The sequence below is a fragment of the Hylobates moloch genome, unplaced genomic scaffold, assembly GCF_009828535.3.
Source record: "Hylobates moloch isolate HMO894 unplaced genomic scaffold, HMol_V3 SCAFFOLD_3, whole genome shotgun sequence".
Taxonomy (NCBI): domain Eukaryota; kingdom Metazoa; phylum Chordata; class Mammalia; order Primates; family Hylobatidae; genus Hylobates; species Hylobates moloch.
Window position 1 is genome coordinate 19,773,058 of NW_026652278.1, and position 26,230 is coordinate 19,799,287.

At 43.4% G+C, this 26,230-nt stretch overlaps 2 protein-coding genes across 6 annotated transcripts in view; one reads left to right on the top strand and one right to left on the bottom strand.

The window, feature by feature from the left end:
* The window catches only part of CASP7 (caspase 7), a 50,891-nt gene extending 49,011 nt beyond the window's left edge, over nucleotides 1-1,880 (bottom strand). The window contains exon 1 of one of the 2 annotated variants that reach the window (XM_032177431.2): nucleotides 1,814-1,880. The gene's annotated coding sequence lies outside the window, so the exon portion shown is untranslated. Of the gene's footprint in view, nucleotides 1-1,252; nucleotides 1,355-1,813 lie in introns of those variants that run through there. The other variant, XM_058435999.1, reaches the window with a different exon arrangement.
* Nucleotides 1,881-12,847: 10,967 nt separating this feature from the next.
* NRAP (nebulin related anchoring protein) overlaps nucleotides 12,848-26,230 on the top strand; it is a 75,045-nt gene continuing 61,662 nt past the window's right edge. For all 4 annotated transcript variants that reach the window (XM_032177453.2, XM_032177474.2, XM_032177463.2 and 1 more), the window contains exons 1-7: nucleotides 12,848-13,078; nucleotides 13,453-13,547; nucleotides 14,133-14,220; nucleotides 19,287-19,391; nucleotides 22,737-22,841; nucleotides 23,823-23,927; nucleotides 24,920-25,024. In XM_032177453.2, coding sequence (XP_032033344.1) covers nucleotides 13,007-13,078; nucleotides 13,453-13,547; nucleotides 14,133-14,220; nucleotides 19,287-19,391; nucleotides 22,737-22,841; nucleotides 23,823-23,927; nucleotides 24,920-25,024 — 675 coding nt within the window. In that variant the 5' untranslated portion in view covers nucleotides 12,848-13,006. The remainder of the gene's footprint in view (nucleotides 13,079-13,452; nucleotides 13,548-14,132; nucleotides 14,221-19,286; nucleotides 19,392-22,736; nucleotides 22,842-23,822; nucleotides 23,928-24,919; nucleotides 25,025-26,230) is intronic.

Consider the following 26,230-nt stretch of genomic DNA (forward strand, 5'->3'; position numbering starts at 1 on the left):
TAATATATGAGACAGTCAAAGCACTAACAATGCCAGGCACATAGTAAATCTCGGTTAGTCACTGTAACTCTTATTCTTACTATTCGCCACCAAGATTGTCACTTTGCAGACTGAGACCTCATCTTAATCTTTTTTTTTTTTTTTTTGGATCATAGAAAAGTGTCAGGTACATGGCAGGCACCAAATCCATTTTTCTTTATAAACCTAAATTAAATGTATTTTCAAATCCTTCAGCCCCTTGAATAAACTGCTGTCCAAACAACAGAACCAAGGAGACCCAAGAGGGTGGCTGAGAACCCTGAGATCTGGGGCTGAATCAGTTCTTCCACATATTAGCCATGGGACCTCAGAAAAAGTGCTCAACCTCTCTAAGCCTCAGTTTCCTCATCTGTAAAATGGGAAAACAATGATACCTATGTCACAGGTGGTTGGGAGGATGAATGAAACAATGCATGTAAAATGCTAGGCACTGGGTGGCACATTCTAAATAGTCAAGAAATATTCCCATTATCACCACTGTCCACGAGACTAAGATGATATGCAACTGTCAACCTTCGCCGATATTTAAAAACCACTTCCATATTTTAGAAAGATTTTGCAGAGACTGAAAAAAAATTCCTGCAGTGATTATTTCTAAACATGTTGAACAGGGGCCCACATGATGGGGCAACTGGTACACAGCTGAGTAGGAAATCACTGCCCAGCTATTGTCTGAACTTTTTACTTTCGTGAAGGGGGAAATGGACTGCAGCTGCTTCCCCTGAAAAGTGACATCATACAATTTGTAACTCACTTCTTGCCCAAATAAAAAGAATCTTCCTAAAGGGCACACAGAGAAGACCCAAAAACCTCCCCCTCTTGCCTCTAGCAGCTGGGAGGGGGAAAGGGAGGCTCTGCTGGGCACTCAAGCGCTCCGCTGTGTCACCAGAGGCTCATGGCACTGCTAGACCAGGGCCTTCACTTTGGTATTGCAGAAACTTTAGCTTCTTCAGAGACGTTAAGTAACCTGCCCAAAGCCACACAGTTTACAGATGGCAGAAGGTGGACTGTGAATCTAGGCAATGGTGGTACCAAGGACGAAGGTCAGGCCGGCGAGACCCAAAAGGAGGAAATAGCCTGTAAGTTGAGACAACAGGGAGGGCCACGTCAACTAGTCCAGGAGCCCAGAAGTTCAAGAGTAAAGATCTGGAAATGATACACCCACAATCACCCACAAGTAATTTTACTGCTCCATAAACCGCAAAGCTGTCACCTGGAGCCTAACACTCCACACGTCTAAACGTCTCCTGCCTTGTTTCCACCTCCTCAAGGTCCCTCTAAGAGCCCTGCAGCAAGGACGCTCAGCTCCAGTGTACTCAGCCTTGACAGAGCCACTGCCGCGAACCGCGTACCGTAATCAACTCTGTCCACCCCGCAACAGTCAGCGGGGATCACCGTGGTTCCCATTTAACAGAGAGAGGGTTGAGGTCCCACTGCCGGCAGGCAAGGGGCGGGGCCCGGAACCCAGGCAAAGGAGCCCTCGCTGTTAGCCGCGGTGCCAGATCACGAACCCTCCTCTCCTAAATCTCGAATAGTAGGAGGTGTCCCCCAGCCCCCGCCCCCGCGGCTAGGAGGGAAGGGAGGACAAGCTGAGCAAGAAAGGGATGGAGACAGCGGAAAGGGCCCTCTTCCCAAAGTTTCAGCGCAGGCTGTCGGGGCCACTCTGTCCCACTCAACCAGTCTCCCGTAGACCACGCTGGAGGCGGAAGGGGGACTAGGAAGCCGGCAGGAAAGCGGCGAGGCAAGGCGCGCACGGCCGGCGGGCTGCAGTTACCGTTCCTATGGCGGCGTGGCGGCTGGGGCTGGCACAGTCTCTCTCTGTCGCTCCGCGGCGAGGGTCTGGGGCCTCTTTAGCGAAAGCGAAACTAAATACCCCGGCGCCGGCGCCGCGGAGGGAGGAGCCGCCCCGGGCAGGGCCGGGCGGGGCTTGCGCCGCCCCTGGCTCCGGACAGTGCGCTCGGCAGGGGTGGAAGAGCCCAAAGCGACCTGTGCCGCCGTACGCATAGTCCTTGGAGGGCGGTCTCTGCAAAGCTGGCCGCGCGCTCTGCAAAGTTGGCCCCTCGCTCTACAAAGTTGAGCCCGCGCACGGGAGAGCGCCCACAGCAAAGTTTGCTGTTTTCCGGAACAGCCGAGCCGCCGCGGACTGTTCCGGGAAAAAAAAAAATCTGCCAAACTGGCTGCGCTCCAAGTGACTCAAAAGAGCGCAGATTTTGCGGCGGTGCTCAGTGATGGGGCGCTCCTGTGGTCACCTCCACTTCCCCGCCCCCAGTGTAGAACTCGACCTGGGCCTTCGCATCAACTCGGAGGCCCCTGTCCCATAGCCAGAGGTTCTTGCCTAGCGAAACCTGGATCCCAGCTGGAACTGCTCGCGTCCACCCAGGGGACTCCACGCCTGCATCTGCATGCGTAGCCCACAAGGCTGATACGCTTCGGGCCCGCTGTGGTCTCCTAGACGTTGCTTTGCGCGGGGCGCACTCCTGCGCGCGTGGGCGTAGGATGCTCTCTCAGCTTTGAAAGAAGTACCCACCTGGCAGCCCAGCTAGCTGGTGGAAATGGCTGCTCCTGGATCTTTCGGGAAATGTTTGTTGTGCGACCCCATGTGTCAGGGACTGGGTATGCAGCCGGGAGTCAGTCAAACGCGGGAGAGACCGAGTGCTTCCACGGATTCTAGTTCACCCCAACCCCACAGCGCGCGCGCACACACACACACACACGGATTCCAGTTCACCCTGACCCCACAACACACACACACACTCTCATGCATTCCAGTTCACCCTGACCCCACAACACGCACACACACACACACACGGATTCCAGTTCACCCCGACCCCACAACACACCCACACACAAACACACAAATTCCAGTTCACCAAATCCACCACACACACGGATTCACACACATACACACATATGGATTCCAGTTCACCCTGACCCCACCACACACACACACACACACGTCTTTCTTGACCCTGGCTCAGGGAAGCAACTAAACTCAATCACACTGAGGTGTAAAATATCTGAGAAGAAATTGTAGTTTTATTCGTATCAGAGACACAGTATTTACTTTTAGGAACCACCAAATCCTTGCGTGAATGGAGTACATGCTTAGTGGTCTTATATCAGGCAAGAACGCCATCTTCTCTTTTTGTTTGCTTGCTTTCCCGTGGGCCTGAGACTTCAGTATTTGTCCCTCAAATCTCTCCAGGTGAGGACGCTTTCTTGGTTTGAAAAAAAAGACTGACCCCTGGCAAGTATAAGGGAATAATTATAATTGATTAACTTATGGGAAAATCCTGAATCCCTGAATATTTTTAACCAGCAGTGACACAATTTCTAATGTGGCTGCCCTAGTCTTTTTTTAACACCCATGTTCCCGAAATGTTGGAGGTAAACTAAGCCATTTAGACACTAAGATAATTTGCTTTGTAAAGAAATTCGAGGCAGGGCACGGTGGCTCATGCCTGTAATCCCAGCACTTTGGGAGGCCGAGAGGGGTGGATCACGAGGTCAGAAGATTGAGACCATCCTGGCTAACATGGTGAAACCCTGTCTCTACTAAAAATACAAAAAATTAGCCAGGCGTGGTGGCGGGCGCCTATTGTCCCAGCTACTTGGGAGGCTGAGGCAGGAGAATGGCGGGAACCCAGGAGGCAGAGCTTGCAGTGAGCCAACATTGCGCCACTGCACTCCGGCCTGGGTGACAGAGGGAGACTCTGTCTTAAAAAAAAAAAAAAAGAAATTCGATTGTGAGTCATCTGAGAAACAAAGAATACTATTAATAAAGCAATTAAGTTACTCTTTATCTAATTTGTAAATCTCGGATCTTGCAGGTTATTTGTGAAATATAGTGAATCAGTGTTAGAGCTAAAAGAGGCTTTTACAACTAATCTCTGTTCATTTCGTAAAGAATCTGAGGCTCAGCGAAGTTGCCCTATCACAGATTTGCTAGTGGCAGAAGTAGAATCAAATTGCCTTTAAAAAATGAATATTCCATCCACAAGAATGCTCTATCATAAATTATATCATGTAAATGTCACGATATGTTGGCATGCTAGAATTCACAGCTGGCTCAAATGGAGAGGTGGTTCGAAAGGAAACTGTTTTCAGTTCCTTATTGTTGCAGGAAGTCAGGGACCCCGAATGGAGGGACAGACTGGAGCCACGGCAGAGGAACATAAATTGTGAAGATTTCATGGACATTTATCACTTCCCTAATAATACTTTCATAATTTCTTACACCTGTTTTTATTTTAATCTCTTAATCCTGTTATCTTCGTAAGCTGAGGATGTACGTCACGTCAGGACTACTGTGATGATTGCGTTAACTGTACAAATTGATAGTAAAACGTGTGTTTGAACGATATGAAATCAGTGCACCTTGAAAAAGAACAGAATAACAGCCATTTTAAGGAACAAGGGAAGACAACAGTAAGATCTGACTGCATGTGGGGTCAGACAAAAAGAGCCATATTTTTCTTCTTGCAGAGAGCCTATAAACAGACATGCAAGTAGGATAGAGATTGCTAAATTCTTTTCCTAGCAAGGAATATTACTATTAAGACCCTAGGAAAAGAATTGCATTCCTGCCGGGGAGGTCAATAAACGGCCGCTCTGGGAGTGTCTGTCCTGTGCAGTTGAGATAAGGACTGATATACTCCCTGGTCTCCTGCAGTACCCTCAGGCTTACTAGGATTGGGAAACCCCAGCCCTGGTAAATTTGAGGTCAGACCAGTTCTCTGTTCTCGAACCCTGTTTTCTGTTAAGATGTTTATCAAGACAATATGTACACCACTGAACACTGACCCTTATCAGGAGTTCTGATTTTGTCCTTGCCCTGTTTCCTCAGAAGCATGTGATCTTTGCTCTGCTTTTTGCCCCTTAAAGCATGTGACCTACTCCCTGTTCATACACCCCCTCCCCTTTTGAAATCCTTAATAAAAACTTGCTGGTTTTGCGGCTCAGGTGGGCAACACAGTCCTATTGATATGTGATGTCACCCTCGGTGGCCCAGCTGTAAAATTCCTCTCTTTGTACTCTCTCTTTATTGCTCAGACTGGCTGACACTTAGGGAAAATAGAAAGAACCTGTGTTGAAATATTGGGGGTGGGTTCCCCCGATACTTATTGTGGGCTGGCATGAGAAATTCCAAAGTTATTGCTCTAAGGCTGGATTATCACAGTATCAACAAGAAGGATATACTGAAGGGATGAAACCATTGTGAACTTTTCCCTCTGTAATAATTGCACTGACACTTTGGATCCAAATGATGTTTTCTTCTAAATATACCTCCTTTGTCTCTCCGGTCTTGGACCATGCCATTGTTTTATGTTTCCTTTCTATATTCACATGATTGTAGCATGAGCCTTCCCCCTTATTCCACAAAAGTCCCCCAGCCTCCCCTGTTGGGATGGTTTCCAAAGGGGCTCATAGGTGCTCTTGGGCCAGCCCCTCCGAATCTTCTCTCCAGCCCTCCCCTCTGGTTGCTGGTGAATTCCCCATCCACACCCTGCTGGGCATAGCATCCCTGAGGGGTGCCACCAGTGATTGCTTCTCCAATTCTCCACTGGATAGCTCAGGCCAGGCTATGACTTTATACAGGACTCCATGGAGGACATTGCAAGATTAACAGAAATGCCATTCTCACCACCCACAGGCCAAACCCAAACCCTGGCCCCTGCTGAGGTCCCAGCAGGCTTCTGCCAGGTGGAGAGAGTAGGAAGCTCAGGGCCCAAGAGGAATTCCTTTCTTCCCTGGAAGAAGGAATTCATGTTGTACCTGTTATTGAATGATTGCCTCACAAATTCAAATCCACCCTTTTTGTCTGCTGTGTGAAAATTGAACTGGGCCCTTTAAGTAGTTTTCCTTTGCCTGTGGCCTCATGTTAAGCTTGGTGGGTAAAGGGCATTGGAGATTCATTATAGGATGGAAAGAGTTTTGCTTCCTGGTTCTGGCGTGTCTGGTGTGCTCCTTCAGAGGGCATGGCTTCTCAGTACCAGGTTCTTGGAATGTAGCTGGTAGCCAGAACACACAGCAGCCATCAGATTTCCCTGGCACCTGCTTCAGGTGGTTTTGTAGAGAGTTCCTCTGTTACCAGTGGAGGGTCTTGACTAGGAGTTGTCCAGGGTCTTGGTGTTTTGAACAAAGAATTGGACAAAATGCATAAACAAAGGAATGAAAGAATGAAGCAACGAAAGAACAGATTTATGAAATGAAAGTATACTCCACAGAGTGGGAGCTGGCTGGAGCAAGTGGCTCAAGAGCACTGGTTACTAAATCTTCTGGGGTTTAAAGTACCCTCTAGAGGCTTCCCATTGGTTACTCAGTTACACCCTATGCACATGAAGACTTAGCCCCCAACCAGTCTGACTGGTTGCAGTAAGGACACAGATACAGAGGGAAGACCATGGGAGGATACAGAGAGAAGGTGGCCATCTACAAGCAGAGAGAAGTCTCTGAAGAAATCAACCCTGCTGATATTGTGATCTTGGATTTCTAGCCCCTGGAACTGTGAGAAAATAAATTTCTGTTGTTTAAGCCACTGAGCCTGTGGCACTTTGTTATGGCAGCCCTAGCAAACTAACACATACGTTATTTGCAAGGATATCTGCTATTGCTACAGTTTTCAGAGTTCTCTTTACTTCTTACTAGCCAACCTCTTGATATTCCAACTCGCTGTTACAGTGTATAATTTGTTATACAGTTGATCCTCCATATCCCCAGGTTATGCATCTGAGGATTCAACCAACTGCAGATCAGATATACTTAAAAAAAAAGCAAAAAATAACAATACAATAATACAAACGATATAAATAAAAAAATATGAGGTAACAGCTACTTACATAGCATTTACATTGTATTAGGTACTTTAAGTAATCTAGAGATGATTTAATGCCTATGGGAGATTATATGTAGGTTACATACAAATACTATGCCATTTTATATAAGGAACTTGCGCATGCATGGATTTTGGTATCCTCAGGGGCCCTGGAACCAATACCCCCATGGATACTGAGGGATGCCTGTGTTAATTCAGCTTACTGTATGGTTTCTCACTCCTGAGTGGACCCAGATGGATATCAATCAAGCCTGCCTCATTTCTGATTCTGTTGCCTTCAGCAGTGTGACTATCCATTTCTTTTTCTTTCTTTCTTTTTTTTTTTTTGGAGATGGAGTCTCACTCTGTCACCCAGGCTGGAGTGCAGTGGCATGATCTAGGCTCACTGCAACCTCCGCCTCCTGGGTTCCCACCATTCTCCTGCCTCAGCCTCCTGAGTAGCTGGGACTACAGGCACCTGCCACCACGCCCGGCTAATTTTTTGTATTTTTAGTAGAGACGGGGTTTCGTTGTGTTAGCCAGATGGTCTCAATCTCCTGACCTCGTGATCTGCCCACCTCGGCCTCCCAAAGTGCTGGGATTACAGGCGTGAGCCACTGTGCCCGGCTGACTATCCATTTCTTGATGCAGAGGGGAACTTCCACCCCACACACAGGGTGTGTCATTGTCTCCTGGCCCAGGAAAAGGTAACCGCAGCAGTTGAGTATTATTATTCACACCTGAATAAGATTCTACTGCAATCAAGGCCCAGGCCATATAGGGCTGAACTGATTCCTAATCCTTTCCTCTGCCTTCCTCTCCACTCCCTCTCCCCAAGAGCATCAGACACAGTTGCTCCTGATGCCCTGTGATTGCAAACTACCACCTGCAGGTCACCTGTGGTCTGTTTTTGTATTGCACACAAGCTAAGAATGGTTTTTACATTTTTAAAGGGTTGAAAAAAAAGAAGAATAAGAAAAAGATGATGCAACAGAGATTGACTATATGGCCTGCAAAGCCTAAAATATTTACAGTCTGACTTCTTACAGAGAAGTTTGTGGGTCCCTATCTTACACCAAATGACACAATCCCATCTTCAAAGCAAACAATGACTGTGATGGTTAATATTAGGTGTCAACTTGATTGAATTGATGGATGCCTAGATAGCTGATGAAGCATTGTTCCTGGATGTGTCTGTGAGGGTGCTGCCAGAGGAGACTGACATTTAAGTTGATGGTCTGAGAGAGGAAGACCCACCCTCAATGTGAGTGGGCACCATCCAATGGGCTGCCAGCTTGGCTAGAACAAAGCAGGTGGAAGAAAGGGGATAAGCTTGTCTGCTGAGTCTTCTCCCTCTTTCTCTCTTCCCATGCTTTTCAGCACACTAGGCTTCTTCTCCTGCCCTTGGATGTCAGACTCCAGGTTCTTCAGCCTTTGGACTCTGGGACTTTCACCAGTGACCTCCCAGGGGCTCAGACTGAGGGCTGCACTGTCAGCTTCCCTGGTTTTGGGGCTTTCAGACTTGGACTGAGCCAAACTACTGGCTTTTCTCTTTTCCCAACTTGTGGCCTATCATGGGACTTTGCCTTGTAATCGTGTGAACCAATTATCCCTAATAATCTCATATATATATATATATATACACACACACACACACACACACACGTGTATATATCCCCTATTGGTTCTGTCCCTCTTAAGAACTCTGACTAATATATAACTTTAAACCAGAGTGGTTTCAAGCCAGATTTAGGTTTGAAGAGATGTAGAATTTCTCTAATTTTCCTGGACACAGTACAGTTTCTATAAACCAACAGATAACTTGCTCAACCTCTCAGAATGAAGCTTGGGCATTAGGTAACCTCACCAATGTTTAGGTTTCCCTAGGGTGGTAAGAGCTCCTTGCCTAATTAAGGTCACCACCATCTAGTGCTCAGGCCTTATGACTGCACAGAAGAACTTCAGTCTGAGGTTGCTGAGCCCCCATCAGCCAGGACCCGTGGGACTTTTCCTCAGGAGAATACCCCCAATAACTTCTCCCGGGGCACTTGGAAGCCCCCAAGGATAGGGGTGAGGGTGGTAGGCATGGGCAGATCTGACCTGAGAAAGCATGAGAGCTTGAGACAAGGCCCTGCTTCCTGAATTCTCCACCCCAAGTGTGTCGACACAGCATTGTACAATGCAGAGGAGTGGATGGATGGAACAGGGTTGACACCATCAGCCTGGAAGAGCAGGACAGTGAAAGTTCATGGTGCATCTCATATAAGTACTTTCTCTTACCCTGTCCACTGCCAGTTTCCTTGAGTGACCCACTCTGGGGGTACCTGGTATCACATCCCCTCCGCTCACCCGTGTTGTCTCCATGCATGTCACCAGTCCCTCCTTACACCCCCGCAGCAGCGGCCCTCCGCTTCCCTGCCTCTTGGCTTTCTTCAAGCTGCCTAAGTCCATTAAGCTTGTGGAGAGAGGTCTCCCTTAAAGGTATAGGGGAGTTAATGACCCTGACAGTTGCCCTCAACCAGTGGGGGATGAGAGTTGGGTGGATGTGTCCTAGCCACTATCCTTCAGTGGGACCATTCTGAGGCACATTCTACACAAATCTTCAGAGTGTCCCCAGCAAGATTGTGCTCCAGCTGCCCACAGTGGTATAATATCTAGTTTAGAATATGCGCTTTACTGACTCTTCTCTTTTCCCTGGCTCATTTGCCTTAAACCCTCACTCCTGCCTCATGGGACCTCTTCCCAAATAACTTCCCTGTGCCTATTGCTGAGGGGGGAACCTAAATTAAAACAGGAACAAACCCCCAGCATGGGAGGAACACCTTCCGTCTAATTTGAGCGACAGTGACAGAATGAAGGGTCAGCAGCTGTCCCTTGATTTCACATCTCTTATCATCTCTCTGTAGTTTCAAAACTAGTTCATATGCACAGCCCTGGAGGGCCCTGGAAATGGTGCAGAGTTAGAAAGGATTACCTCATATCCTGGATGACTCAATCCAAGTCCAAAAAGACCTCAACCGCCTAAAGCAAGGCGACCACCATCAACAGGATGAAATTGAAAAGAGGTAAATAAAGGGGACTACAATTAACTTTCAAAAGGAAACCACTTGCCCACATACTGAACATAAAAGTCATTAATGTGAAACAAAAAGCTCCCTATGAGTCAAGACTTAAAAAAAGCCAGAGCAATGTTGGGTGGTGTGGGCTGAAGCTCCCAGATCAAGGCTCCACAAGGCTCTGCAAGATCTGGCTCCAGCTCACTGCCACCAAGCCCAAGTCCAGGACTCTGCTGAGAGCACAGTGCATCAGACACCTGGAAGGGCTGCTTTAGATTCACTCAGCCTCACCTTCCGTAGGCCCTTTGCCTACTTGAGCTGGCTCAGCCTCGGTAGTGGCCACTATCTCTGTGAGGGCTCTGGCCATCTTCACATGGGCACAACCAACAGTGTCTTTGGCCTTCTACTGCCCTTGGTGTTTTCCTGTTGATATTGAGGTGTGAGATGCCATGGGACTCCCTGTGTACATACACAGCATGGAATTAACAGCCAATGGGGCAAAACTTTCACCAATGGGAGACAGGCCCCTTCCTTCCTCTGGTAGATGTTCCTGAGTAGCAGTTGTTTATATGGCCCCTTGGAAGATGGTCAAGCCATTCAATACACTTTATACCAGCTGGTGGCTTCCTTGAGAACAACCCTTATACCGACTGTTCCCTGCTCTGCATTTCCTGCCTTCTAACTCTTGCTCCCTGGATTATACTTCCAAATAAAGTCCTTGCATATAAGCCTTTGACACAGGTTCTGTTTTCTGGAGAACCCAGGGTAAGACTGATGTTGTGTGAATCAACTCCTAAGGCCAAAGGAACGTGGTGTGCTCACTGGCTTGGCTTGGATGGCCTGCTGTAATCCCTGTGTCAAGTGGGAGGGACTTAGGCCAAGGAGCAGGAGGGGCTATACATAACATGAGAAGGGTGGTGTGAACCAACCAAGGCTCCACTACGCAGTGAAGGCTGTGTTTGCCTTGCCCCAGAAATGGGTGTTTGCTTCTAGTTCCTTAAACTGTCCCATTTCTAGTTCTATGGGGTTGTTTCTCCTAGCAATTTCTGATGTCTAATAAATCAGAAGTAATGGTACAAATCCAGTTTAGCATCTTGCATTTTGTAATTCTTGTGTTCACAAATGTGACCAACCCGTTGTAACGGCTACAGATTGCAATGACAAGCTTAGGCAGAGAAGGAATGTTGCAAGCTTCTTTTTTAAGTGAAATGCCCCTGATTCCTCAGCCCTTTGCACTGGGGTACAGTTCATTTTCAGTGATTATTGGAGCTTCCACCCCACCCACTAGGTAAGGCTTGAGAAGCCTGGTGCAGAGCAAAACAACCGGGGAACCCTGCAGATTTTTTTGCTGTGCCCGTTGCTGTTCTCATTTGCTCAGGCTGGTGGCAGCCCTCCTGCCCGATCATGTTTCAGTGTGGGAGTCTTTGCTGAGCCTGGAGTCCCTGCTTTGAGTCCCCTCCCATGCTGAGAGAGCCCTAGCCCCATGTGGGAAAACCTGAGACTCCTCTTTCCCCTTATACTCATGTGGACTTGAACACTACTCTTCTTCATTGGTTTTAGAGCTTCTTTCTACCCCCTGGCTATCTCAGCACAACCCCAGAATACTACTGATCTTGCTCCACCCTACCTGGGGACACCAACCTAACCTCAGAGCATTTAGGGCCAACGTCACAAATTGGCAACCTGCTGGCCAAATACTGCCCATGACTCTGTTATATTGTTTTATATACAAAAGGGGGAATTTCATGTGTAAATGCAGACTTCTGGTGTGCTCAGAATATTTGGAAAATATTCTGGAAAAATCAGAATATTTGGCAACCGGGAATGTTGATTCTTTCATGATGACAGTTGTCTGGGACTGAGGAGCAGTTGCCTGCTTCAGATGGGAGGAGTGCTCATCTGTTTGGAAAAGTTCCTACCATTATCTAGACTTCATACCTGGCCTCTATAGGCATTTTGGTGTGAGTATTAAATTTATTTCATTAATCCAATAAATCTTTATTAAGCACCTTTTATTGGCAGTCCTTTTTCTAGGCATGGGGGATACAGAAGTGGCAAAAAGGACCAAGGATCCTGTTTAGATAGAACTCGTATTTTGATGGGAGAGACACGATTTTAAAAAATAGAAACATTAACATGTAATATGTCCAGTTGTGATTACCACTATGAAGACCATCAAGCAGGCTAAGAGTAATGGAAGATAATGAGATAGGATTGGGGACAGGTGAGGTGCCATTTTATATCAGGCATTTCTATAAGGTGATAAGGTGACATTTCAGCAGAGACTGAAGGCAATGAGAGGCTTCCCAAAGCCAGGAAGAGAGATTCTATCTTCATATCACCCCTTTTAAGGCCTGTGAGGCAAGGGAACAAGCACAAAGGCCTTCTTGGAACATTCTAGAATAAAATACAGAGGCCAAAACACCAAGAGTTCTCATTTGTTTTTAGTTTTGCGTTCCAGTAGAAGCTAAACACAAATTAACAGCTTATTAAGTTTTTAGTTCCACTGTTGTAAACGCTTTGGGTAAGTAAAGTTAAAATTCAAGTGTGATATTTATCCATTTAAAGGAGTGAATCAATCCTATTTTATTTTCTATATTTTGGGGAGCTGGCCTTTCTGCTTTAGTCATAGGACGCATAGAGCAAGCTTTTCTAATTTGATTGTTGGATGACGGTGTGGCATCTTCCTTTAGGTTCTTTTCTTGGGTCATGATCACAGCTAGTGCTAAACCACTCCATGCTGCCTGATCATACACCAGGATTTGGTTATCCACATAAACATGATGCTGTTGTGAGTTCATTTTTCTATTTAGAGAAGCATGTCAGCTAGAAATACTTCCACCTTATTTCCCAGACGCATGCGTGCTGAGTGAGTGGCCAAAATAGCCCCTTGAGTAAGTGGCAGCTTTAAAAGCCATCCAACTGCTGACTTCAAACTAGAAGGTCAGCAAAGGAAAGTGGAAGTTAGATTCTGAACGATCGAGGTGCTCACAGGAATTTTATAGTGGTCGGATTCTGAAGACTTGAACTAGACTGGGGGTTCTCCTTGCATTTCTTGCCTGTTGCCTATCTTTGTCGTCTCTCTTCTGGCTTCGAGATGAATGTGCAGGCTTGCTCTAGGTGTGGGTATGGGGTTTATCCTGCTGAGAAGATCAGCTGTATAGATCAGGTCAGTAGACGTTTCTTGGCTTTTGTGAATACTAACAAACAGGAAATTGACCTTCTCACATATGGACATAGGTAAATATGGAAATTTAATTTTCAGTTAAATTGTTTTGAACCACAAGAAAAAGTTACATTTCCTCACCTTTATTTAGTTCTACCCATTTCTATTTTTTCTATGTTGTCTCAAAAAAAAAAAACAAAAACAAAAAGATATCCATTTATTTAACTGTGAGTGTTGTTATAGCTGTGTGTGTGATTTTAAATTTTTTTTAAATCACCATTTTATCCTCGAAGTTCATTTTTTTACCCTAAAATATATAAGAACCTTGAGTCTGGGGGGAAAAGGTAGTTGCTAAATCTTCTGTATATGATTTCTAGATATGGCATAAAGCCTGTTTTCACTGTGAAGTTTGCAAGATGATGCTGTCTGTTAATAACTTTGTGAGTCACCAGAAAAAGCCGTACTGTCACGCGTAAGTGTTTGATGCCCCCACCACTACCTCTTGAGTTTTATTTGTTTTTCAACAAGGAGCCAACTAAACGTTCAAATCATATACCCCGGGGTTAAATCCAAGAAATATCTTCTCCCAAAGTGTTCCTTTGTATCCTGTCATTAAAGAGACCTAAGGTGGGGTTTTATGCAATGGACACAAAATTTCAAATTTCTTCCAGTAAAAGATGAAATATATCCACTATAACCGCATGTCAAATTATTAAATACTGTGCAGAACAATATAATGGCCATACATATGCATATAGAGCTTTGAAGTATTTTCTTTTAAATAATTTCAGAATCCTTTTTTACTTTCTTCAGAAAGTTTTCGAGTGATCATTTCCAGTTAAATTTAGGCTTTCAGTTATATATGTTGATTTTATTTTATTTGCTTTTTTTTTCTGTAAGATGCATTGCCTGGAAAATCATGAACTTAATTGTTAAGTTTTATATTTATTGATTTTTTTTAAATAACTGTTATTATTTAAAAATAATTTTAAGAATAGTCCCTCAATCATTTGGATAAAGTACATTTCTAATTTTGATTTATACCTATTTGTTGTAGCCATAACCCTAAGAACAACACTTTCACCAGTGTCTATCACACTCCATTAAACCTAAATGTGAGGACATTTCCAGAGGCCATCAGTGGGGTAAGTTATTTAATTTTCAGTGGGATGGAGGGTATGGAGAATGGTTGGTTACTGGGTAGAAACATACAAACAGATAGAAGGAATATGTTCTAGCCAGGCACAGTGGCTCACACCTACAATCCCAACACTTTGGGAGGCCAAAGCAGGCAGATGGTTTCAGCTTGGGAGTTAGAGACTAGCCTGGGCAACATAGTGAGACCCTGTCTTTATTTCTTAAAAAATTAAATAAATAAAAGAAGGAACATGTTGTAATGTCCTACAGCAGAGTAGGATGACCACAATTAACAACAATGTATCATATATTTCAAAATAGCTAGAATAGAAATGATAAATACTCAAGCTGATAAACACCTTAAATGCCCTGACTTTATCATTACACATTCTAATATGTAACAAAATATTATATGTACTCCATACATATGTGCAAATATTATATATTGATTAACAATGCTAGGCACATGTTAAATTTTTAAGTGTCTCTGTCTGCATGTGAACCTGCCCATTTCCTCCACATATGCATGTAAAGTGCATTTGAGTAACAAATGTGACTGTTTGTTCTCCCACAATATTAGGAGCCAATATACAGGATAATCTAGATTGAATAATTGAGGTCCTTGATTTCAGTATAATCTTTGTGTCTTGACCAGCTCAAGACTGTCTCATAAAATGATGACAGTTTATGGAGTAGGCTCTGCATATACTAGGTGCTTAATACATAAACAATGCTTACATAGTTGGAACATATTACAAGGATCTTGACTTTTCCCTGTGACATTCTGGTACATAAAATTAAAACCTTTAGTTTCACACTCTTAAATCTCTCTGAATTCAGTCATTGCTTACGATTATTGACAGCCTGTTTTCCCCTAGGGGTGGGGATAGGTCAACGATGTTTTCCTTTGGAAAGGAAGTTTAGTTTAGGAGGTGTGGGATTGAGATGGGGAGATAAACATGGAGGCCACGTTGCCAAATCCAGCCTGTTGAAAATCTAGTAGTGGAGTTTTGTCAAATAACCAGTTATTGACGGAACTCTTGCACCTATTAAAATGATGAATCATTGAGCTTCTATAACCCATGCCTACAAGAAGTTGCTCTGTGGGATGAAGTTTTAGTGGCTTTCTAAAATTAGAAAATTACCCATGAGGTGAAAGACTCTCTAGTAATCCCTCTTTACCCAAGATTCCCTTCCTAATGTTGCTCCGCCTCATACTGACTCCCTTCCCTGCCCAGCTGTCCTCCTCCCAAGAAACTGTGTATGAGATAGAGGTAGTGACCTTGCTGTGTGGCTCTCTACACATGCTGCCAAGATACCTTATTTTCACTAAGTGCTTTGAACTATTTGTGAGTTTATTATTTCTTTTATTTAACAAGCATATATAGCATTTACTGTAGAAGCACTTAGTTCATTTAACATATATCGCAACCCAATGAAGTTGATACTACTATTATCCCATTTTACGGTGAGGAAATGGAGGCTTGAGTTGTTGCTCAGACATCATTGCTTCCTAGGGATTCACAAGTCTTAAGAATTCACAAGCAATCCTAGGTTACTAAGAAGCCTAATTCTTTTAGGACTTTGTTTTCATCTCTTGGTGTCTGAGGACAGCTACGTTAAATTACAATAAGTATTGAATCTAGCTCTTACTTAAACAGAGTGCTAAATACTCTGCTAAGTACTTTATATTATCTCATGTGGTGTTGACAAGAACCTTCTGTAATATTCTCATGTTATAGTTGAGGAAACTGAAGCTCAGAGAGGTTGAGTAACCTGCCTAGTTTACCCAGCTGGTTGGGCACAAATCCAGATCTGTTTAACTTTAGGATATTTATTAGTAGCTCTCTTTCACCCAGAGGGTGGCAAACTCTCCAGAAGACAAAAAGCACTTGTTCATGTTTTCAAATATCCATGTTTCTGCAGTTGTGTAGTGAGGATTTGACAGATAAAACATGACGAGATGTACTTTACTTCAGAATGCTGTATGCATTTATTACACTGTCTACAGAAAGTTCCACAATGTCTGTATTTTTCCTCTAACTGGGCCGCAGCGGGCATGTCTCCACCTTATAATCACACAACAGGTCACACACTATTTTCCTTTTTTTGAGATGGGAGTGGACTCACATTATTTTAACTGTGTATGACAGGCTCAACCTGGAGCAAGGCTAGGATTGTTGCTGGTTCTATTTCCAGCCACAGACAGTGATGTGAGCTTCCCAGGAGGCCTGCGTGTGTGTATTTGTTTGTGTCTATGTGACAGTGTATATGTGTGTATATATATGTGTGTGTGCATCTGGGGAGTGTGTATATGTGTGTATGTAGGTGTGAATGTGTGTGCACACGCATCTATATGTGTGTATGTGACGTGTGTGCATGTGTATGTGTGTGCACATGTTCATGTGTATTGTGTGCATGTATTTGGTGTGTATGTACTTATGCATATGCATGTATATGTACATGCATGTGGGATATGTATATGCATATGTGGTATGTATATATGTTTATACAGTGAGTGTATATATGTGTGTATGGTGTTTATGTACGTATGTATGTCTGTATGTGTATATGGTGTGTGTGTGTGTGTGTGTGTGTGTGTGTGTATGTGTGTGCGTTGTCTACTGAGATCACTTTCTCCTTGCCCACCAGGGACAAAGTAAAATAGACAACCATATCCCTTACAGGGCCCAGCTCTTACAACTGCCCTAGGGTGTGTTATGAATTACCTTTTCACCTCCTTGTGATCTCTGAGAGACTTTGACAATTGAATAAAAAACAAATTCATTGTGAAAGTGCTAAAATCAAAAAAGGAAAGAGATTTTTCAGTGATGGTGATGAAGGAGAAAAGTAAAGATTTTAAGCTGGCATTCAAAGCAGATTTGTAGGTTTTTGTTTCCTAAATGTCACCCTTTGAAAAATAAATAAATACTTGCAAAGACAGAATTTCCTGTTTGGTAGGTGTGAATGGAATTTTTAGAAAAATAAAACATCTAGGGTTTTCGTCTATTCGGAGAACGAAATTTAGCCCTTCATGCTTCCTTACCCCACTGGTAAGATTTATGGCATTTTTTCCTCTTTCTATTTCCTTGGCGTAATCATGAATCTCACGAAAGGTCCCTGAGGGAGGCAAACCCTCCCCAGTGGTAGATTTGCACTGGGGAAGGAGGACAGCAAATATAACTTTCTAGAAGTGGACAGAATATCTATTTTGGTCATGTGTTTCTGATTCCTAAAGTACATTGTTCTCAAGGAGGGCAGTTCCCCCCAACCCCTACCCGGGGGACATTTGTTAATGTCTGGGGACATACTGATTGTTGTGACTGGTGTTAATGGGGTATTATTGCATCTGGTGGATGGAGACCTGGGATGCTGTTAAACATCTTGCCATGCTCGAGGCAGTCCTCCGCAACAAATAATTAACTGGCCCAAAATATTGGCGGTATTATTGGTAGGTAAAAACAAAAAACAAACAAACAAACAAAGCCCACTTTAAGTTTATGTAATGTTCATTTAATTGTTTCTTAAAAATACAAGGAAAAAGCATGTAAAGATCTCTCAATGTATATTTTAAAAATATACACATCAAGTAGCCTTAAGCAGTAGGAACCCTGGAAAGTCAACGTCAGAACGTGCCCTTGATAGGGAACAAGAATTCTTTGGGTTTAAACTTTCCTCTGAGCTTGTTTTCTCATTATGTTTAAAATTAAGAATTTAAACTTCAGCTTGTAAAAATTTCAGATTTCTTTCTTTCTTTCTTTCTTTTTGAGACAGGGTCTCACTCTGTTGCCCAGGCTGGAGTGCAGTGGCATGATGTCGACTCACTGCAACCTCCGACTCCTGGGTTCAAGTGATTCTCATATCTCAGCCTCCTGAGTAGTTGGGACTACAGGCGTGCGCCACCATGCTCAGCTAATTTTTTCTATTTTTAGTAGAGATGGGGTTTCACTGTGTTGGCCAGGCTTGTCTCGAACTCCTGACCTTAAGTGATCCGCCTGCCTCAGCCTCCCAAAGTGCTGAGAGTGCAGGCGTGAGGTACTGTGCCCGGCCAAAATGGCCAATTTCTGGGCCTCACTTCCTACCTAACAAATTTTGATATCTTAGTTTGGACCTAAGACTTTCTGATGTTTTTTCTTTTATAATTAGTCCTTTTTACATTTAAGAAATCTTTGTCTATCTCAAGGTTATGAAGATGTTACCGAGAGGTCAGTTTCCCCCCAATTAATCTATACATTCAAGGCAGTCCCATTCAAAATCCTGGTGTTTTTTTGTGGAAATGGACAGACTGATTCTGAAACGAATATAAAAACACAAAGCTTCTAAAATAGCCAAGAAATCTTGAAGAACAAAATTGAAGGACTCACCAGATTTCAAGACTTACTCTATAAAAGCAGACTTACTCTATTAACTCAGCATAGAATTGGCACAAGAAGAGAGAAATAGACTAGCGGACCCCAACACGGGCCAGAAATAGGGCTGCACGTATATGGTCACTTGACTTACCGAGCAAGGCATCACTGCAATTTAACATAGCAAGAATGAGCTTTCAATAAACAGTACTGTAGTAATTGGGTATTTATATAGAAAAAAATGAACCTTGACCCTTATCTATACATAAAAATTAACTCAAGGTGTATTATAAATCAGGATGTTAAAGGTAAAATTGTGAGGCATAAGAAGAATACCTTCATAAAATTGAGGAACCAGCATTTTAACAAGCTCCCTGGGTGATGGTTACACGACTAAAATTAAGAACCACTACTCTAATGCCCAGTGTTTCCTGAGGTTACTCTAATTTGTATTGTGTGATACGTTTATAAAGACTTTATCTCAGTCGCTTTAATCGCACTGCTTCAAAGAGCTTCGCACACAGCAGGTGCTCTATATGTGCCACCTGGTTTGTGGTGCAGATGAAACCACAGGGAGACTGACAGCACAGTGTGCCTTGTAGCACAGTGAAGATGCTCTGCAGTTGAGACTTAGCAAAATCCCCCAATTTTAGTTAGGAATTGTTTGTCTATTTTTTTCTCTCTTTTCTGATGGAAACGTTACTGACAACATCTTCCTTGTGCAGATCCATGACCAAGAAGATGGTGAACAATTTAAATCAGTTTTTCATTGGGACATGAAATCCAAGGATAAGGAAGGTGCACCTAACAGGCAGCCACTGGCAAATGAGGTGAGAGAAAAGTGATAACTGGGTTGGAAAAAGAGTGACATACTATGTCAATTGAATGTATTATTATTATTACTTCTAGAGAAAACCAAGTAGGTTTCCTTTCATCCAGTTTGTAATTCCAACTGTCTATGGAAGACCTCAATCAGCATGTCCTAACATCACCTGAACTCTATCTGCCCCAGACCAGGTTCATTGTCTTCTCCTTTCAACCACTGTATTTCTATCACCCAGGTTTGAAACCAAGGCTACCCTTTCTTTCTCTGACACTTCACTCAGCTCCACCCTTTTCTCTCTCCACTCTCCCTGTTCTGATCTACATCATTTCCTGCCTGGACCTTTACAAGGCCTCCCAAGGTGGCTGCTTTCCCTCCTCTAGGCTGGCCTCTCTCCAGCCTGTTGTGCTCACATGGATCAGGAGGCTCCCAGCTTCCTAGGTGTCCCTGACTTACTCTTCCCACCTCCCCTGTCTGTTGACAGACTCATCATTTCAGAATTCCTTAACCGTTTATTTTATTTACACACATAATATACACATAAGAATTTGCATTATTCTTATTATAAAAAAGAAATCCAAACAGTACAAAGCTAACCCTTTATCCACCACCTCCAATTCCAGTTTTCTTTGTAGAAGTACCCGCTTTCATCAATCTCGTGGGTAGCATCCTTCCAGACTTTTCTCTATAGATTTGCAAATAAAACTATCTATATCCATCTTTCTAGAATTTACATTTGGACATGCTTACTACCATTTATTGAAGGATCTTGAATGAGTTATTTAACCATTCTTTACTTCAACTTTCTCATCTGTAAGGTGAACTTCAAACACTTCCTAACATAATGATATTGTGGTGATCAAAAGACCTTAGAACAGTGGTAGGTACAATAAATATCAGCTACTATTATTTGTTATTGAAAATTATATATGTATATATGTTATATAAACCCAAAAGTATCTGAGACAGGTCTCAATCCATTTAGAAAGTTTATTTTGCCAAGGTTAAGGACACGCCCACGACACAGCCTCAGGAGGTCCTGATAACCTGTGCCAGAGGTGGTCAGAGTACAGCTTGCTTTTATACATTTTAGGGAGACATGAGACATCAATCAGTACATGTGAGGTGTACATTGGTTCCATCTGGAAAGGCAGGACAACTCGAAGTGGGGGCTTTCAGGTTATAGGTAGATTTAAAGTTTTCTGATTGGCAGTTGGTTGAGTTATTAACTAAAGACCTGAAATCAATAGAAAGAAATGTCTGGGTTACAATAAGGGGTTGTGGAGACCAAAGTTTTATCATGCAGATGAAGCCTCCAAGTAGCAGGTTTCAGAGAGAATAGATTGTAAATATTTCTTATCAGACTTAAAATATGTGTTGGTGCTAATACTGGTCGGTAGGCTTTTCCCGAATTCCAAAAGGGAGGCAGGTATAATGAGACATGTCCGACCTCCCCCTTCCCATCATGGCCTGAACCAGTTTTGCAGGTTAACTTTCAAATGTCCTTGGCTGAGAGGAGGAGCCTGTTCAGATAGTTAGTGGGCTTAGAATTTTATTTTTGGTTTACAGTATATTTCTATTAAAATGTATACTTTTTTCATGAAACAATATGCATTGTTGTAAAGTGTGTATTTTTCACTCAACAAATATCTTGGAAATATTTCTACATCAGCACCCTTTTAAGCTATCGTGAACGGGTGTATCATAGGTGCACCATTAAGAATGGATGTACAAGGCCGGGTGCCATAGCTCACGCCTGTAATCCCAGCACTTTGGGAGGCCAAGGTGGGTGGATCACCTGAGGTCAGGAGTTTGAGACTAACCTGGCCAATGTGGCCCATCTCTACTAAAAATACAAAAATTAGCCAGGCATGGTGGCACGTGCCTGTAATCCCAGCTACTCGGGAGGCTGAGGCAGGAGAATTGCTTGAACCCAGGAGGTGGAGGTTGCAGTGAGCCGAGATAGTGCCACTGCACTCCATCCTAGGTGACAGAGCAAGACTCTGTCTCAAGGGGAAAAAAAAAAAATGGATGTACAATACCATACTATCCTATTGATAGACAGGATTATTCCAAAATTTTTTTGCTATTGCAAAGTTGCTAGGGACACTCTTGTTCAAGACCTCTTTTGTACACAAGTGAGTGTTTTTCTAGACTAGATAATGAAAAAACAGAGTTGCTAAGTCAAAGGGTATGTCCCTTTTAAATTTTAATGGAGGCTCAAATTGCATTCTAAAATAGCTATACATTTTATACTCCCAAAGGCAGTGTGTGAGAATGCCTGTTTCCCAACATTCTAACCAGCACTTGGTATTGTCAGATAAGTGTTTGGACAATCTGCATCTTGTTTCAATTTAGATGTCCCTGATTGCTAGTCAGGTTGAGTGTAATTTCACATATGAATAATCTGTCTTTCTGGATCTCCAAAGGCTAGCTCTACCCAACCTGTCCAACTTGTCCCCCTCCAGCCCACCTGGCTCCCCATCTCTTTCCCTTGGGTCCAATCAAACCCAGCTCCTCATGGTCCTAATTGCTGAGCCCATCACTGCCTTCATGCTTTTATTCATGGCAGCCTACATTCCTGGAATTTATTCAACAAATAATTATTGAGTCTATGAGTTGCTACACCCTGTTCCAAGCTTTTAGGATGCATTAGTGAACCAAACATGAAAATCCCTGCCTTCATGGAACTGATCTTCTAGAGTGGATGCCATTCTTTCCCCCTTGGCCTCTGCTAACTGCCCTCAGCCCTGGAAGTACAGCTCAAATTCTATCTTCCTGCCCCAAATGGGACCCATCTCTTACAGACTGCTTTTTAAAGATTCTTATTGTACTTATCACTCAGACAATACACTTAAACACATATCTTTTTTCTAATTGCTATTTGTTTCATGTTAGTTTTATCTCACAATGTGGTAGGTTGTGAGTATCTTAAAAGAGAAACTTTGCCTTTCCTTTTTTTTTTTTTTTGCTTTTATTTCCATTGTCAGTTGTCAAGTACATAACAGGTAGTAGGTTTTTGACATTTGTCTGAATAATGTTGATTAATCTCAGATTACCTGTCCACAGTGATTTCCCCTCCTCCTCGCCCAATCCTGATGCAATGGTATGCAAGAAAACGTTGTTACATTCAAAATTTTCCTGTGACATAAGTGGCTCTCAGAAAGTTCAATTATTTAGAATCTTAGGTCATTTTCTAGCCTGAAATAAATGAACATTTCAGTTAGCTGAGACCCAGGATTTACCAATAGGAGTTTATAATGTTTAAGAATATCTTCTTTTGGCAATGCATGTAAATGTTGCTGGGAATCTGGGGCATGTGTTTGTATCCCTTCATGTGCTTCCTTTGTAGAGAGCCTATTGGACTGGATATGGGGAAGGGAATGCTTGGTGCCCAGGAGCTCTGCCAGACCCCGAAATTGTAAGGATGGTTGAGGCTCGAAAGTCTCTTGGTGAGGTAAGCACCCTAGAAATTGCTTTAGGAATTGGTTTAGCAATTACTTAGCAATGAGTTTGACTGTTCCTTGGCTTTTACAATTGTGGTAGACAGAATGATGCTATCATCCCCAAAGATACCCATGTCCTAATCCCTGGAACCAGGAGGGTCAGAGTCAGAGGAAAGGTGATGTGGTGACAGAAGCAGAGGCCAAATCCATGTAGGGCAGGAACTAGAAATGTGGGGGCCTCTGGAAGCTGGAAAAGGCAGAGAAACAGATTATGTTCTAGAAACTCCAGAAGGAACCATCCCTGATGGCCCATTTTAAAGTACTGACCTCCAGAATTGTAAGAGACTTTAGCAGGCTTTCACATAGGGAAGACAGTTTTAGCCCGGATTGTGGAAATCCTCAACCATTTTCACAGGTTACGCTCCAGGTAACTAGGTCCCTCCTGGTTACCTCTAGGTTCACTTACCTTTTGAAGAATCTACTTTGGAAAACACTGTTAGTCCTATGACTTTTCCTTTAGAAAATGGAAAGAAAATGCTAGAAACACAAATGCTAAGGTGATAAGTCTCATCAAGAAAACTAATCATCAGAGATATTAAAAAAGTCAGAAGGAAAGAATAAGAGACATTTTACTTCCAATACTGTAGGACTCTTGCTAGCAGACGAGTTACAGGAAAGTCACCCATGTATTAATTAATGGCTGTGTTACCTACAGGCCTTAGAGTCAAAGGGCAGCCCTTGAGTTGTGCCAGGTCCCCATATTTTGATATGAACATTCAAGAGGAGCCCCTTTGACGTGGGAAATATGAGTTCTTCAGTGCTGATGGTTTTATTCAAATGGCTAATTATAAACCATTTTTAAATTTATTACAGATGATTGAAATATTTCCCAAGAACTTTATGAATCTAGTTTCATTGGTTTTATTGCAGTTTTCTTAGCTGTCATTCAATATCATCTCAGTTCTCATTCTGACATTGGTTCTGACCAACAGGAATATACAGAAGACTATGAGCAACCCAGGGGCAAGGGGAGCTTTCCAGCCATGATCACACCTGCTTATCAAAGGGCCAAGAAAGCCAACCAGCTGGCTAGCCAAGTGAGTGTCTAGGTGCTTTTTCACCATTGATTATGCTAATTTTTGTCATTAATGAACCCCCATGATTTAGGGAAAAAACAGTAAGAGAGTGCTTTGGGGAAGTAGGTATCACTAGTGTCATATTACAGAGAAAACTGTGTTCTTACCTTTTCCCCATCAAGTATTCTCTGTGCAGTGATTGGACCATGTCCATAAAATACAGAGAAGACTGTGTAGTTCACCCAAAGTCTGGACCACATGATTTCTTGAGTTTGCTTTAGCACTGAAGACATTATTATTTTTTATTTTTATTTTATTTTTATTTTTATTCTCGACTCACTGCAACCTCCACCTCCTGGGTTCAAGTGATTCTCCTGCCTCAGCCTCCTGAGTAGCTGGACTACAGGCGCGTGCCACCACATCCAGCTAATTTTTGTATTTTTAGTAGAGATGGGGTTTCACCATGTTGGCCAGGATGGTCTCAATCTCTTGACCTTGTGATCCACCCACCATGGCCTCCCGAAGTGCTGGGATTACTCGCATGAGCCACCACATCCAGCCGAAGACACTAATTTTTAACTGGATGTCAGGTTCACTGGAAGAGTAGCAAAGTTTATTTGTTAAAAGCTCAGATTTTGGAGCCAGAATGCTGAAATTTGAATCCTGGCTCTATCCCTTAGTGCTGTGTGACCGTGGACAAATTGTTTAATTTCTCTCTTCCTTGGCTTCTCATTTGTAAAGTGAGGACAACATTAGTCCTGCCAAATGTGATTATTATGGAGATTAAGCAAGTTAATATTTGTTGGAGTGTGGCAGTCCCTGGCACACTCCTGGACTTAGCACATTGGCATGGATGCTTTTTGAGGAGGAGCCTGTGAAACAAGCCACAGAAGACTTGCCACAGGTTTGCATCGAGTGTAGCCTGATGGTGCAGCTTTAGGAGAGCCACAGGGAGAGGTCATTGCAGAGGCTGTGAGGTGGGTGCGCCCTTGACTCTACTGTCTTCTCATCAGGTGGCGTATAAGAGAGGGCACGATGAACGCATCTCCAGGTTCTCCACGGTGGCGGATACTCCTGAGCTGCTACGGAGCAAGGCTGGGGCACAGCTTCAAAGTGATGTAAGAAAGGAGGGAGGCCAGTCCATCACTGATGGGCATTTGGGTTGATTCCTCATCTTTGCTGTTGTGAATAGTGCTGCAATGAACATACATGTGCATGTATCTTTATAATAGAATGATAAAAAGGAACAAGATCATGTCCTTTGCTGGGACATGGATGGAGCTGGAGGCCATTATCCTCAGCAGACTGATACAGGAACAGAAAACCAAACACCCCATGTTCTCACTTATAAGTGGGAGCTGAGCAATGAGAACACATGGACACAGGGAGGGGAGCAACACACACTGGGGCCCACAGTGGGGAGCTGAGGGGGAGGGAGAGCATCAGGATAAATAGCTAATGCATGCTGGGCTTAATACCTAGGTGATGGGCTGATACGTACAGCAAACCACCATGGCACACATTTACCTATGTAACAAACCTGCACATCCTGCACATGTATTCTGGAGCTTAAAATTAAATTAAATTAAATTAATAAAAAAGAGAGAGAAATGAGGGAGGCCAAGATGTAGTGGTTTGCACTTAAGATCCCTCATTCTTTCCTTGCTTGGAGGTGGAGGGAGGGAGAATGTATAAGATATTCTAGCCCTGCATGGGTAACAAGAAGAAATTCCTGAGGTCAAGGATGGTTGGGTTTGATAAGTCAGTTAGCAGAGACCTGGCAAAAACACTTCTTTAAAGTGAAAACTTTAGATTGGATTAGTACCAAATTGGATATAGCTGAGTAATCTGAGAGAAATCTCTCTTGCTACTACAAATTAGAGAACATAATTTCTAAACAACTTTTACCACTTGCCTTTACATAATCCAAATGTTCCATAGCATAATAAGATCAAGAACTTAGTGTTGTTCTGAATGGGACATTGAAGCACAAATCCAGCTTCTGCTTAATACATGGTTTCCTCTTGCCTTAGCCTTGATCTGGGGTTGGGAAGACTCTTGTGTCTCCCAAACATGGCTGACAACTCCTTGAGGGCTGAAGACTTATTACTCTGCCTAGGCCCAGTGCCTGGCCTGCACCAGGTGCTTAGCAAGCTTGTGTTGAACTCCACATTGGGTGTCTCCATGTGCCAGGCACTGTGCTGGGTATTGGGAATAAGAAGGTGAATAAGATGCACATGGCCCATCAAACTGTAAGCCTATTATATGCCATATGAGCTATGACAGGAGATGGGCAGGATGTCATGGAACCCTTAGCAGAGCAT